Source organism: Homalodisca vitripennis, unplaced genomic scaffold (genome assembly GCF_021130785.1).
Source record: "Homalodisca vitripennis isolate AUS2020 unplaced genomic scaffold, UT_GWSS_2.1 ScUCBcl_2726;HRSCAF=7769, whole genome shotgun sequence".
Lineage (NCBI taxonomy): Eukaryota > Metazoa > Arthropoda > Insecta > Hemiptera > Cicadellidae > Homalodisca > Homalodisca vitripennis.
The window spans coordinates 19208-35927 of NW_025778836.1; the positions used below are offsets into that span (position 1 = coordinate 19208).

Below are 16720 nucleotides of genomic sequence, written 5' to 3' on the forward strand. Positions count from 1 at the left end.
ATAAAAATTAGAGAAAATTATTTTTTAGGCACGATTATGGATTTAAAACGACACACTGACAAGTAAAATGTTTCAAATTGTTACATAGATCTATAATTATTTGAAGAATTTACTGTACGAGGAGTTCAAGTTTAAATATGAGTATAATATTTGCCACATATAATAATTAATAATGAAATAGTATGGTGAAATCAGTTAGTCTAATGTTTAGTTTCAAATATTAAATACAAATGATATTTATATTACCTATATTGTTTAAGTTATTGCTGATAAAGTTTATTAAAGTGTAGAAAACTTTCGCCATCTTCGATCCAGACAATTTCAACTGAAAATTCTTATTTTGAAGTATTTACTTTCAATTCAACTTTCTCCAAGTCTACATCTGTTGTAATGTTTTAAGGTAGAGTGAACTGAAAGTAGAAGATGATTTAGCACTGACCCTGTCATCCTTCCAAGGCACATATCTGATACTACTCACAGTTAGACTATACAACAATTATAAAACCTACGTATATCAGTAGATATATCACTTGACATTGATTGTAAATAAATTTATTGACATAAATTTGTTTACGGCTTAATTAAAGGTCCGGTAGGGCCGTTCTACATTACTTAGACAGTGTGTAAGCATAAGTTACAGTTATCTTGTTTCTAAGTCTGTTTTATATATCGATAGTGTCTCCTCAATTATTCGCCCAGATAGTAAAGCTAGTCAGTTCAACATTACTCAGAGAGTGTTTTAACATTACGTTGCAGTCATCTTGTTTCTAAGTCTGTTTTATATATCGATATTGTCTCCTCAATTATTCGCCCAGATAGTAAAGCTAGTCAGTTCAACATTACTCAGACAGTGTTTTAACATACGTTGCAAGTCATCTTGATTCTAAGTCTGTTTTATATATCGATAGTGTCTCCTCAATTATTCGCCCAGATAGTAAAGCTAGTCAGTTCTACATTACCCAGACAGTGTTTGTAACACACGTTACAGTCATCATGTTTGTATGATTGTTTTGTATATCGATAGTGTCTCCTCAATTATTCGCCCAGATAGTAAAGCTAGTCAGTTCTACATTACCCAGACAGTATTGTAACACACGTTACAGTCATCATGTTTGTATGATTGTTTTGTATATCGATAGTGTCTCCTCAATTATTCGCCCAGATAGTAAAGCTAGTCAGTTCTACATTACCCAGACAGTGTTGTAACACACGTTACAGTCATCATGTTTGTATAACTGTTTTGTATATCGATAGTGTCTCCTCAATTATTCGCCCAGATAGTAAAGCTAGTCAGTTTCTACATTACCCAGACAGTGTTGTAACACACGTTACAGTCATCATGTTTGTATGATTGTTTTGTATATCGATAGTGTCTCCTCAATTATTCGCCCAGATAGTAAAAGCTAGTCAGTTTCTACATTACCCAGACAGTATTGTAACACACGTTACAGTCATCATGTTTGTATGATTGTTTTGTATATCGATAGTGTCTCCTCAATTATTCGCCCAGATAGTAAAGCTAGTCAGTTCTACATTACCCAGACAGTGTTGTAACACACGTTACAGTCATCACGTTTGTATGATTGTTTTGTATATCGATAGTGTCTCCTCAATTATTCGCCCAGATAGGTAAAGCTAGTCAGTTCTACATTACCCAGACAGTATTGTAACACACGTTACAGTCATCATGTTTGTATGATTGTTTTGTATATCGATAGTGTCTCCTCAATTATTCGCCCAGATAGTAAAGCTAGTCAGTTCTACATTACCCAGACAGTGTTGTAACACACGTTTACAGTCATCATGTTTGTATGATTGTTTTGTATATCAATAGTGTTTCATCATTTATTCATCTACGAGGTCAAGTAGGGCCGTTCTACATTACTAAGAGACTGTGTTAACATACGTTACAGTTTTCTAGTTTGAAAGTCTGTTTGTATATCGATAGTGTCTCATCTTTAATTCACATAGGTGGTCAGGTAGGACCAAGAAGATAGGAAGAAAGGTTTTCCACTTGATGCTTTTTCATGTGTTGCTCAAGGGGCTGACCCAGTGTCCTGAACTACTGGAACTTATAGTTTCATGTTTCTGCTGGCATCTGATCGAGATAGCTGTTTTCATCATGCCACCCTCTATGAACAGCATAACACTATGGTCCGATTCCAGGCTACTGGCCATCAATTCCGCTGAAGATAGCTGTTTTCACCATGCCACCCTCTAGGAAAAGCATAGCACTATGGTCCGATTCCAGGTTACTGGCCATCACTTCCACTGAAGATAGATGTGTTCATCATGCCACACTCTATGAGCAGCATAGCACTATGGTTCGATTCCAGGCTACTGGCCATCACTTCCGCTGAAGATAGATGTGTTCATCATGCCACCCTCTATCAGCAGCATAGCACCATGGTCCGAATCCAGGCTACTGGCCATCACTTCCGCTGAATATAGATGTGTTCATAATTCCAACCTCTATGAACAGCATAGCACTATGGTCCGAATCCAGGCTACTGGCCATCAGTTATTTTTTATTCCATTTATATTGTTGTTTCCACTGTTTGCACCACTATACGGGTTGTTTCTGATATTAATATATTTATTTCAAATTTCAAACAATTCAGTAGTTATAATTTATTTATTTATAGTTGACTTGTTACGGTTTCAACACCACTTTGATACAAGATCTATTTCTAGTATGTTAAACTGCTTTGTAAGCATTAATATTTGTTATTGTTAGATGTTTTTATACAGCTTTGTTTAGTGTTGTGTCTATTTGGTTGGCCGGTGAGTACAGGCCTATTGTGAACTGTAGTCTGTAGTTAAGTTTTAATAAGTAGTGTTAAGTTTTTTATTAAGTGCATGTTTTACAGTTAGTGTAAATGTAATAGACACACAGCATGGCTGTTGTTGTTCCTGACTTAGACTGTTGTCACAAACGTTTCTGGTATGTATCGTTTATTTCAACCGAGATTTCAGTCATGCATTAGTTCAGTCATTTACCTGAAGAAGAGATCAGATTGCAGATCTAAAAACGTAGTGTTACTGATTGTATTGTATCAGTGAATGACGGCAAAAGTCCTATTTCCTTCGGTATCATATATCAGACCTACGACTTCCTGCCTGCCCTGCAGGCCAATTGGCAATGTAAGGATCTTTCAAAACGTAATAAAGGGAGTATCGGGGTACATGATAACATCGAAAATACAGATAAGTAATCCATCTGTCCATCCATCTGTCTGACAAGCAATCCAGACAAGCAGTCCATCACGGAAGGAATTCCTAGACTCTGACTTAAGTCCGATAGAGTGAGAGGAGGGTGAGAGGGGGGAGATATAGAGGGGGGGAGATAGAGAGGGGGGGAGATAGAGAGCGGGGGAGTGAGAGGGGGGGAGAGAGAGAGACCAATTCAGTTAAGATATTGAGCATTTAAACAGAATATATATCAATGACCACGTTAATATCTATATCTTTTGCCAAAGGATGGTTTTTAGAAATATATAGAGATGGAGCTTAAGCATAAAGATAATAAATAGATAGTATAGCATTAAAAAAAATTTAAATTATCTGTTACTATCAGGTATTACTTTTATTTTATGTATTTACACGCTAAATATGTTGCCACCAGTGAGTGACTTACTATATTGACATATATGGTGCACCAGGTATTTACATACCTACATATTAATTTCATCTAAAGTAGCCAAAAAGCTGTAGTAGATAACACAGATTACGAATATTACACGAATCACTCTAGACTAGTACTGTCTCGTGATTGATGTAGGTATGGCAGGTTTTTCGGCTACATTGAAAGCTGTAGTTGTGGATAAACCACAACGTTTACTAAACACAAATATTTGACAAGTTTGGATTTTCCAGATAAACCCTAGGCCACGTGTGTAAAATATAGATTTTCTTAGCTTCATCTATAACCTTAGATATAATCTCTCTTATTCGCTCTCATGCTGTTATACACTAATATTTTATAAGTTTGGGTAACGGCAACTTATAGCAATAAAAATCAATAGAATATAACAAAAATAAAAAATACTTACGGTAGAAATACTTACAAATACAAAGAGTGCTCGAAATTCTGTCCACCCTGTGGTAAAATTCTTGAGCAACATATGGCAAAACACCTGTAGGTACTTTCTGTCAGCTGTTCATAATTAAGAACATTTTGCAATACACCAGGGGTAACCACCGCTTGGTGTTTAATTTTTATGAAAATTTTGTAATACACTAGGGAAAATGTGCTGTTAATTATTAAGAACATTTTACAATACACTAGGAGGTATGTACTGTTAGCTGTTAATTATTAAGAACATTTTGCAATACACCAGGTGGTATTCACTGCTTGGTGTTAATTATTATGAAAAATTTTGTAACTAATAAACCAAGAGTTATCCCCGTGTCTGCTGTTAATTATGAAGAACATTTTGAAATACATTAGGAGGTCTACGCTGTCAGCTGTCAATAATTATTAAGAACATTAAAAAAAGTCCTTTGTTGTATCTTTTAGTTCATATTGATATTGTGGAATGATTTTAAATAAAGAATATTGTAAATAACTGAGGTGACAGTTTTAATATGCAAAGTCTATATCAATAATTTTTAATGTGTTGAAATTTCCGAAAGTTAATACCTCAACGAACAGTAACACTGTTACAGCTCCGTATAACTGAGGCGCTATTACAATGTTTGCAACTGTTAACAGCTTGTAGAGTTTACATTAGCGCTCAGCTGCTCCTGAACTGTTATACATGATGTAGTACGGGCGGTTATTTATTTATTTCCAATTAACATACATCTTCATTTTATATACAAGGATTATAATAATTGAGAGCCTACATACAACTTAACCTAACAATAAATACCTAAGGAATAAAGGAACGTGTGGACGGCTAAGTAAATAAGAACAGCGTATTTAAATAATAGTAACTAAAAAGCAGCAGAAAAAACGTACCCCATGATTAGTTAATAAATCAAAATGCAATATAAAATAGTTCAGTAGAAAAGACAACGCCAACTCTATTACAAATAGCATATATAAAAATAAACTATAATATGATATAGCTAAGTGTTTACACACACACACACACTCACATTAAAATGTATGTTAAAATTGAAATAACAGATTTATCCGCTTCTCTGCTATCTGCTTGGTTTTATCTGTTTGGTGATTGTAATAAGAAGGTGTTCGTAATCCTTCCTTTGAAGTTAAATTTGCAATTATTTATATTTTTGTTAAGCCATCAGAATTTCAAATAGTAAGTCAACCTCAAAAGTACTCTTTTGTTTTAAGCTTATTGTTATAAAAGTAAAGCAGATATATAGGAATTGATGTAGGTTTGATCTATATATTTTTTTATATACTTATGGTTACTGAAATAATTAATGTTAAATGTATTCCTACTTATTGTCTCACATATTAGGCTAGCGTATTAAATTTTTTATGTTTTTGAGAATTATAATTAAATATACTATAATAGGTGCTTACGACAAAGAGCTCAACTTTCTGTCACTTGTAATTTAGCAGCGTTTTCATTTTTACAATATAATCTGTATAACGACGATTGATTTGTCAAACCTTTCACTTAAAAAGTTTGTTTACAGTTGGCATTAATCATGGACATGTTAATATATCTCCCCACTGAATACGTCACTTCAAATACCTTGATAAATAATGCCGAAGAGAATAGTAGTGGCATTATAGAAAATCACAAGTAAAAATATACAAAATGAAAAGACTTGTCAGAAATTGTTTTCCACATCTATTGAAAGGGAATGGACTCTAAAGCTTTCTGACTGATGAGGAGACAAACGCAGTATTTGATCGGCGAAAGTAGTAAGCTACCATAGTCTGGGGTTTAGTTTCACATTTTACTACAAATAAGAATACGTGTTACAATTGGCATAAGATATAGTAAATTTACTGGAAAGACAAGAATCTCTATTATGAAATCTGTAAATAGTTGAGAATATTGTAGCGCATAATATCTCAAGACCTTAGTAAGTTAATCTCATCTTGACGTACAACACACATCTGTGATGTGCTATAAGGTGGTTGTAGATCACCAGAAAATGGTCAATGGTTTACGTATTGCACGCAATAACACACAACTAGTATTGCTTCTACAATTTAATGTACTAATTAATATCACAGTTCATGTATACAACAGTTTTCTTGAAAAGTCCCGGAACCTTTAATAATTTATTGTAAAGCAATGAGACTATTTATAGCTGTAATTTGTAGAGCAATATCAAAAGTATATTTTTATGCGATTGTCAGGTTTTATCTCACCAGGGGAAAGGCCTAAAAGGAGTCAGCGGAAAATCTTTAAATTACATCATACTAATTTGCATAATTTAAGAGTAATTTTAAAAAGCCAATTTCGTATATGGTAAGGTCCGGTTTGCGGCATGTTAAAAAGACCTTTAATTTGATGTATACTTCGATCTATGCTCTAATTAACAATTTTCCTCTGACTCCTTGTGGGGTGTCCTTCTACCCCCCAACAACATCATGACTACCCTGCATGATCCATATCAGCATAGTAATATTATATACCAACTAACTCGGAAAAAGCAGAAATATGTGACAAACGCCTATAGAGTACGTTATATTTAGTTAAGTCTTGTTACACGCCGCTTATGTGTACAATACATAAACTAATGATTCCATAACACCAACTCCTTCATATTTAAACATTCCAAAATAGCTAACACTTACATTATTATCTAACACACTTCGTTCTTCTAGATAAATTAACCGTTAAATCAATCCCACTTATTTATATACAATTCGCAAGTGAGTGCGATTGTTTTACGTATATAAAATGCTGTACTTCTGTCCTTGCTGTAGATGGAGCTTATATTGGTCACTGTTAAATTACATGAAAAAACATAAAACCGATATTAAGGACTTCTATTGTTTTGTGAGGCCTTTCGATAGCGAGGCTATATTCTTCAGACACATCACAAAAGTCTGTGTGATGTGTCTGAAGAAGATAGAATCGCTATCGAAAGGCCTCACAAAACAATAGAAGTCTTAAATATTGGCTTTGTGTTTTTCATGTAAAGTAATACTTCTGTCCTTCACAAAATAATCCTCATAAATCGTACCTAACATAAAAATTAAATACATTCTAACGACTTATTTAGTTTTTATCAAGATTAAAATTGATTAGCACACAGGAAATTCAACAAACTACCCACTCATTATTTTAATGCTTTATAAAATGCAGATTTTAATTCATGAATGAATATGTTCCACTATTTTCTTATAAATATCCGTCTATCCACGGATATTTCTCAATTACACTGTAAATATTGTGTTCATTATTTCAGTTTCTGTAGCAGGATATGAAACAGTGTTTCACGGATTTATCATTCTCAAGACATATTTGAATACGTAACAATATTATTAATACCTTGTATTTTATTCTGTTTAAATCACTTCTAAGATATACACAAAAGAATTGTATCTCTTAATTTTGTAATTGATGAAACAAAAACTATAAACTTTTATTAAGACATTTAACGTTTAAACCTAAAGATAAATTTATTCATTTGGATTTCTTGTGAATTATTTTATAATGGAAACAGTGGATACACATGTATATTTCGAATATTTATTCTAAACTTATGCGTTTATATATTATCAGGTGAAACCATTACTGAATTTGAAGACAAGTTTAAAGTGTTCACTTGTCCAAGTAAAATCTTTTGTTATTGTTTCTACAGGAATAACAGGATCATAGAATTACTTTGACAGTTGACCTTCAGCTAAGAGTCCTTTCTCGTGATATGGGAGAAGAAATACTCGCATAGTAGTTTTGCCTTGCAGTTAGTGTTATTTTCATTGTTGTTATGTATTTAAAGAAAATTATACTCAATAAAAATATAGAGACGTTTATTACGTTTTGAAAGAAGAGACAAACATTATTTTGCATTACCGACTAGCTATTTGTATTAAATGAACATTTAAATTTATATTATACTTCTTCTTTTTACAACACTTTTAAAATGAGGTATCACTTGCTAGGAGTACCGGTTTAGAAATTTGACTTACTAAAACTACCCCATTTTTGGAGGGGGGGGGGAGGGACAATAAATTGCATACATCAAAAACTGCTCGGTCATATAAAAATGCTCAAAGTAAATCAACTCCATCTCCATTCTTAAGAAAGTTAATAGGGGGAGGGGTGAGACTTTTAAAACACATTGTGTATAAAGTTAGAATTTTGAGTTATTTAAAAGTTGTTCTGTACGTATTATAGATGTTAAGCTTCAAAGCTATGTATAGATTAAACTTACTAATATCTTATTTACAGTACGAATAGTAACATTATCCTTATAAATAAATATTTAATATGGTAAAAAATTGCTTTCGACTGTAAGACAATACTCTAATTATTATATAAAAGTACACAAACGGATTTAATCAAACGGACTCTTTAGGAATGTTGCAGGGAGTAAGAAATAAATATAAAATTATTAAACTCTAACTTCCGTTGGTTTTATTATCTCAACACATTTTCGAACCACTGAATGAAATATATCAGAGGAAAACGTTACTTTGGTAAGTATAGTTAAACGTCTGACTGGTTTCTGTAGTGTGCAGATTAATTGCCGAAGTTATGATTTCTCGAGAGTAATAAATGTTGATTGTTTTAACGATTCATAAAGGGATTAGCGGCCTTCACACTGCTATAAACTTTCATTGACAATATCTAAAAATAAATTAAATATATTCGTAATAATTTATAAGCATAATTGTATATCTTTGGATCATCCTCATTACCGTTCTACTTGTTAACCGGCACGCTAAGCTTGAAACATTAAACGAATGAACGATTAAAACCATTTTAAAATATTAAAAATAGATTAATACTGTAGTGATATTTTGGTTTAAAAATAACTATATTCTTTAGTAAATGACGTTATAAGAGATGATGTATTGTACCGTTATTTGGTTTAATTTGATATAATACACATTTTTCGCAATCCTGTTACTCGTTAATGGTTAGAATAAGTTTAATCCAATGTACTTGGAATTACATTCTTGGTGGAATAATCTAATCGGCACACGTAATAATCTTTTCTCTCTCGAACTTGCAGCAACACATCGCGCGCCTTGTCCGTAAGTTCAATTTATATTTTTAGCGTTATAAAATAGCCCTTTCATGGGAGACATCTAATTTGAATGTAATATAAATTTAAATTGTAAATAGTAAATTAACTTACCTTTGATAATGTTTTATGTATAAGATTTAATACAGACAATAGTTGTGGTAATGTCCTTCTGAGAAGACCACGTCGTTGTGATTATAAGTTGTCTCGATAAATGGCTAATACCGGGGTGATTTTTTTTTATGCGAGTTTAAGAGTGCTCTTTAACTATGATTACAATTTCGAGTACTTCCAGTATTCATGTTTTAGACTTCTAGTCTATCAATCTTTACTTTTTGCTGACTACAGCTGCAATGTCGATTGAAGATGCTGAGTCGACATAGACGTGAGGAGAGGTAAATTTTAAAGTTTTAGTAAATGATTAAGTACGTAGGCAAAATTCCGTAGAACATTGGAACCATTAAGCCCACCCCTAAGATATCATTTGAGTTCATTACTACTCTATTTTGGCAGCAAAATGGCAAGACAGTATGTTATTGTAACTTGTAGAGGTGGTGCTGTGAGTTTTTTATTTGACACAGTTAAACTTATGAGTAAACTTTGCAAATCGAGTATGTATTACTACAACCTCAGAGATCTTCAATTCTATGTGTTTCGTCCATTAGGTACATTATCTTTAACCCTAAAGGTGGATGCAAATCTGAGCACTTTGGCCACGAGTTTCACCAGAGAAGCAGACTTCCTGACCGCTGCACAAATATACGTCACCATGTCAGGGCAGTCCTAAATCAACATATTCAACATTACGGTGATTGAAAAATCCACTTACATTGACTTTCATAGTATTTCTGCTTGTAAATAGATTGCAATAATTGTGGTGATGGATTAAATATTTGAAAAATACTCAGGAAAATAACTAATCCTTCAGATAACCTGAAGGTAGTGATTAGGCAGTTTATTTGGATGATGATGGACATTTACTATCGTCCGTCATCGAGTTTCGAGTTTTCTCTGATACATTTTAATTCAGTGGTTTCGGAAATCTATTGTATTAATACATCCTTTTAAGTTAAAGTTTAATGATTTTATTAATTTTTGTTCCTTATGTCATCCGCCATTCCTAAAACAGGTAGTTTGATTAAAGCTGTTTGTGTCCTTTACTACTGTAGATTAATTAAAGTATTATCTTACAGTCGGATGCAATATTTACCATAGTAATAATTTATTTGTAAGTAATAATATTAGCATTTTTATTGTAAAGTAATTGTTATTAAGTTACATCTGCACATTAATTTTGAAGCCGAAAATCCAATAATACGGATATTACAACTTTAAAATAAGAACACTCCGAATTTAAACTTTATATACGGTGTGCCTTAAAAATAACCAACTCTCCTCCCAATTAACTTTGGGGCTTTTTTTATCAGTTTTTTGATGTATCCCTAGTCAAATTTCTAAACCGGAACTCCAACAAGAGACGCTGTCATTTTAAAAGTAATTGTAAAAAAGAAGAAGAATAACACAAACTAGAGATATCTAATATAACTCTATCCAATTTAATGGCTAATCAAATTTAGAATTTTGTATAAACCCCCATCACTTGTAAACAATTTTGTAATAAAAAATGGTAAAAAAATATTGAAACCTCACATCAATTTCACTCAAATAAGATGCTAGAAATGGCTACCATGCACTTAACAAAATAAAACCTGCACTTAAAACCGTGTCTCATACTTTATGTTTTTGGATAGGCATTTTCAGAAATTGCCTGAAAAAGAAACAATTAACGGTAAACTTGTCCCATCTTCTGTTCCTAACTTGGGCCAATGCTGTCCAGATGTCGCTTAGTCTGACTACAGTCCTTGGTAGAGTGCAACTGTACATTGTGGAAAACTACAAGCAGTTAATGCTAAACTTGCTCTATCTTCTGTTCCCAACTTGGGCCAATGCTTGTTCAATTATTGCTTAGTCGGTGGTAGAGTAACATATTTGATTACAGGCTTTGGTACATTAATACTTTACAAGTTTAGAAAGTTCAACACTAGCTTGTACATTGTTATCACAAAATAATAAAGCGGACAGTCTATATGCCATAATAAACAAAGTTGTACTTCTCACAAGAAGATTAGATCCATATTTGGACAACGATTCAAATATAATTAATTTAATAAAATATTATAGTTGATCACTAAATTACAATATTAGAATAGGTATTATGTATTTTTTTCTATTTTTAATAATTTAACATTTTTTTACTGATATGAATTCTAGATACATCTTAAAAATTTCACCACTTACCCCTAAAGTTTCAACTTTGTGATCATTTGTTTTTGGTTTGCTAAGATTGTTCAAGTAATAAAATAACATATTCAGGAAATGTTCATGTAAGTTACTGACAATGCAGAGGTTGATTTTAAAAATTAGATGTCGAATGTGGTATCGCATTGAGCTGTGAACTGCGGTTCATGTAGCGGAGTGTCCCGGAGAGAGATGGAGATAGATAAACGCATAGACCGCAGGGAGGCATTAATGCTGATACGTTACACATATGCGTTCACGTACAGTTAGCACATAAAGTGACTAATGACACATTTTGGTATTGCCTTCATGGCTTGTTTCTGTCATAACCTTTCTAACATAAAATCCAGTGTTTTAATACATGTTACATTTATATAATGGGTTCCTCAACTCTTTGTACATCAATGGTCATTTTATGGTTGAGTATAACCAAAGAAGAATATCTCAGTATATTTCTTGTACTTTTATTTTTGAAGAAACAAGCTATATTGACTAGAGTATTTTACAATTATCTTATCGTACACGAGACCCCTGTGTCTGTGGATTGCTCTAGCTCGATACCTTCTGTACATTCCTAGCAGGTGTCAAATATAAAATAAAAAACTGTGTAATTTATAGTGTTTAGCTCATTTTATTAGGCTCCATGTGCTTCTATGTAACATGTTAAAATTTGGTATGATTGTTGTACTCATTTTTTCTAAACATTTATTTTTTTATACGATTTTATCGTTGCCATTACGTTTGCCCATTTAACGTAACCTAAATAAAATTACGTAAACACGTTCGTCAATGCTGAGGAAAATTGCATCGAGTGAAATACACTATAATCCAACACGATATTGCTTAGATAGTAGTGAAATGTCATGCACAATTTAAGTCTAAGGGTTAGTTTGCTCTCGAGATATTGACTGGGTAGACATCACACGTAAAGGAAAGTTTCCAGTCCCTGGAATGATTTACTAACATATGGTTCGCAATATAAGACTACGTCTATGTTCTACCCAATCGGATAGTAACCTGAATGGAGAATATAGGAATTCGGTCATAAGTGCGTAAACTTACACTATACTTCTACCTGACCAAATGGTTACCTATGACTGCTTATTTAATATCCTTTCTTTAATACTATTCTAGACACAATGTTTATATCAGTATTCCAGATCAGGAATGACTTGAAAAACTTTTAAAACATGGGTTTAGACTATATAATACATACTCGCCTTCGGCTCGCTGGGGGCTACGCCCCCAGGCCCCCAAAGTAAACGCTTGCAAATTCGGGGATAAGCGGAATTCGGTGACTGGTTAAGTCCGGACATTAAGTAAATGACAAGGGATTTAAAAATTGACCTTTTTCATAGATTTTTTTTCCGGATTTCGTAAAAAACTTTTGACTTTGAGGGCATTTTGCGGTTAAACCGTGAGAGATACGACAAAAAGTGACTGGACCTTTCTTGTTGGAAATTTAATTTTGTCTTTCGATTGTGCCCTCAGATCTGATCTACGACCTATGGTTTAGCCAGAAATGAGCTCGGGAGAAAAGTCTGCACGGGTCAGCTATCTTGAATTGTTTAGTATAAAACATAATAAAAACCGACCTCAAGGCAGTATTTTAAGTCGAACAGGGGGTTTAATATCACCAGGAGACTATCTAGTCAAGGCGAGAAATTCCCTGGGTGGGTGATTAATGTTAAGGAGGTTAAGACAAGAGGGGGTTTAATTTCGTCAGGATATTGTCTGGTCATATGAACAAATTCCCAGGGGGGGTTAACGTTACCGGGGGATAAGTCTCCAGGGGGTTATCTGGTCATACCAGGATCTTCCCAGGGGGGGGGGTTAAGAGATTTGGTGACTGGTAAAATTCGGACATGAGGTCATGGCAGGAAATTCCCTGGGGGGGTTTAATGTTACCAGGGGGGTTAACACATCAGGGGGTTGAATGTACAGGAGGTTATCAGGTCATACCAGGAAATCCCCGGGGGGGGGGTTAATATTACCGGGGGTTAATGACACACTTGGGCCTTTTTTAGAGGGTATTGTGTCTGTGAACATAATAAATATTCCTCTGTCCCTATCTACTATTGACGCTTAGCTAACGCTCAGCCAACTCCCGAAGTCACTGAACCTTTTCTGTAGATCACGTGATTTCCTAAATCCCGTTTAAAATTTGTTTTGAGTTACGACCAACCGTTTAGCCGCTATCAAGCCCGGAATGTAAATTTTTAGGCGAAAATGTCCAATATTTTCACTTAATCGCGTTTTTGCGGTCAAACTAAGGGAAATATAGTAAAAAGTCACTGGACCTTTTTTGTAGGTCATCTTATTTCCTAAATAAAACATTAGTCTTATTTTGACCTCCGACCAATGGTTTCGCCGCTATCGACCCCAAAAACAAAAGTTTCGCGTAAAAAGTTACAACAAAATTGTACATAATCACGATGACTTAGACAATGTTAATGAATGGTGAATTGACTTTGAGGTAAAAGAAATTGGGTTTATTTTTTAGGATGAAAAGAATATTGCTGTTTAATTAATTTGTCATTATTCGTTTTAAGCAAAAGAGATGGTTTGATTTTGTGTGTGTTGAATATGAATAGTGGTTTAAAAATATAGAATAAAATGTGTTTGGAATTTTGAAAAGAACAGAAAATCAGTTGTTTGCCCGTCGGTTTACCAACGCTCAGATATTGAGGTTGGCGTATCCAGTCTCGCCACGGGGAGGCCGGCAAACTTAGAGACCATATCTATTTACATATTTACACAAAACGGGGAGTTTTATTCTGGCAGATCCCCTTGCCTACTGCTAATAAAGTCATCAGGGAGTTTTTGGTAAAGCAGTTCCCTTTGCCTACTGCTAATGAAATCATCAGGGAGTTTTGGTAAAGCAGTTTCCCTTTGCCTACTGCTAATGAAATCATCAGGGAGTTTTGGTAAAGCAGTTCCCTTTGCCTACTGCTAATGAAATCATCAGGGAGTTTTGGTGAAGCAGTCCCCTTTGCCTACTGCTAATGAAATCATCAGGGAGTTTTGGTAAAGCAGTTCCCTTTTCCTACTGCTAGGTCAAATCACGACGGGGAGTTTTTTTTAAGTGGCAGATCCCCTAGCCTACTGCCGAAGACTTAATCAGTGTTTAGAAGGAGCTCGTCATATACAATATTCTTTGCATAGGCGACTCCTTCTACTATTCTGTCGTCTGGTACAAGAACGACGATGTCGTCTGGACGTCTCACTCTGCTCAACAGGACGTAGAGCTGGCCATGAGTGAAGCAGTCCGTTCTCAGGTCGACTCCGACGTACTCAATTGTCTGGCCTTGGCTCTTGTGACCAGTCATGCAGTAACGCCAACATGAGGGGGAACTGACGGCGACAAACCCGGAGCGGCGATCCTTCGGCAAACGCGAACCTGAACGTAATCCGGGGAATTCCGATAGGTTGCGTGTTGCCGATAAGTCTGACGGTGATCAGTCGGCTGCTGATCGCCGTCACAATGACTTTGGTGCCGTTCACGAGTCCATCACCGATATTTAAGTTTCTCATGATTAAGCATACGGAGCCGACCTTGAGACGCAGGACGTGATACTGGCACTCCTTTGCCAGTGGCCTGGTTGAGGAGATTTACGTCCACATCCAGCCCGTCGTCGTCTTCTCTGTCCACGGTGTCCGCGCTTCTCAACTCATGAATGCGCCCGTCCATGAGGTCTAGGATGCGACCGTTGATCTCCTTGACGTTCACATTCAGAGTTGAGAGTATTGCCCGTCTCGCACAAAGATCAGGATCTCGCAGAACACCAGGAGGAAACGCATCCGTTATTAAGTCCGCGAGAGAAGTGAGGCATCTCACCCCAGTGAGGGGAATGAGAGAGACTCTCTCTCGCGGCCTTCTCCAAAAAGTAAAGGATTTTATTGTTCCATTGCCTACTCCAAGGAGGAAGTTGGAGTAGTCAATGGAACCACTAGTTCTCTGGGGTGTCGTCAGGGAAAATAGTGTGAACAGTCGCCACAGATGTGACGCCCGAAGTGACACGCACGCGACATCAGCTGGTGTGCGAGCCTTCTCAACGACGGGCGCCATCTGACGGAAGTCCCCGGAGCAGATGAAGATCTTATTCCCGAATGGAACACTACTATTCATGAGATCCCGGAGGGATCTGTCGATCATCTCGAAGATGTAGCGGTGTGCCATCGGGGCCTCATCAAACACAATGAGCTGTGCTGCTCTGATGAGTTTCTTGCTCGCTGGGACCCGTTGGTGATGTTCCACACACCTGTGCCGTGACCTAGGTCTAGAGGGAGTCGGAACATGCTATGTGCTGTTTGTTCCTCCAGCCATGTTCCTTGCAGCAATCCCTGAGCTAGCCACGGCGAGTGCAAACCTGTCAACAACCACGGACATACGCAAGGATGACACGAATCAGAGAGGTCTTCCCATAACCCCCGGGACCGTCCAGAAATATGATTCTAGAAGTGCGTCGGTCACGGGGGTTGAGAAGCAGAGAGCGAACGTACTCAAACACACGGCGCTGGTCTGGGGAAGAGTTTGGGCACCCAGTCCTCAACGATGGTTCGCTGGAGGTTCTCGCCGTAGTTGAGTAGCTCTCTACCTAACTCAGTCGTGTCATCCTCGACGTAGGGGAGTCCATGATCTTTCAAGCACGATCCCTGCTGGCGGAGGCTCCGATCGATGTCTATCAAGGTAAGTTTTCACACCGCCAGTTTCAGGGTCGAGAGGGTTCCTTTCTAAGTGATCCTCGCTAAGGTTGTTCTTGAAAGACTCCCACAGAAGAGCAGCGGGAGCTCCCATGTTGCAGAGGATCACGAAGAAGGAACGGAGCCTAGGTCCAGTCATAAACGTAGATGCCTCGCGCAGCGCGTGATTGTATTCTTCTTCGTCTTCCCACCAGGCCGAGATTGCGGGCTACGTCCTGAAACGTCCGGCAACCAGGACCGCCACGAGCCAGAAGATCAACGTAACCACGGCAAGGTGTAGACATAAGTAGAATACGAAGGTAGTATTGTTCTCCTCGGTTGGGAGAGACCCACATCAACCTACATACCTTCTCACCACGCTGGCGAGTCGTTACAAAGTGATGGCCATCGGGGTGTTCGTACAATTCCGCAGTACGTGGGCGCTTAGTGTGCACCATGAACTTCTCGTAAAATGTCTGGTACGTGACATTGTCAAAAGTTTCATGGTGCGGGCGATTGAAGTAGACCATAAGCTTGGAGCTTGCTTGAGTTGACTGCATCAGAGAGCTGTCTCGGCCGAAAGACAACACTTTGTTTGCCCTCTAAA

General features: G+C 36.3%; 1 protein-coding gene across 1 annotated transcript; it reads right to left on the minus strand.

Annotated features, from left to right (window-relative positions):
• Positions 1-14546: 14546 nt before the first annotated feature.
• LOC124372177 lies at positions 14547-15610 on the minus strand. The gene is made up of 2 exons (XM_046830541.1): positions 14986-15610; positions 14547-14830 (listed from the first exon to the last, which is right to left on the minus strand). The coding sequence occupies exons 1-2, from the start codon at positions 15608-15610 to the stop codon at positions 14547-14549; spliced, it is 909 nt and encodes a 302-aa protein (XP_046686497.1).
• Positions 15611-16720: the final 1110 nt, after the last annotated feature.

What these genes read in the sequence shown, in the direction of transcription:
- LOC124372177 (XM_046830541.1), bottom strand. Translation starts at nt 15,610, where the DNA reads ATGGCACACCGCTACATCTTCGAGATGATCGACAGATCCCTCCGGGAT. An exon ending in ATCACGTCCTGCGTCTCAAG is followed by an intron (nt 14,831 to 14,985) that starts GTCGGCTCCGTA and finishes GATTACGTTCAG; the next exon opens with GTTCGCGTTTGCCGAAGGAT.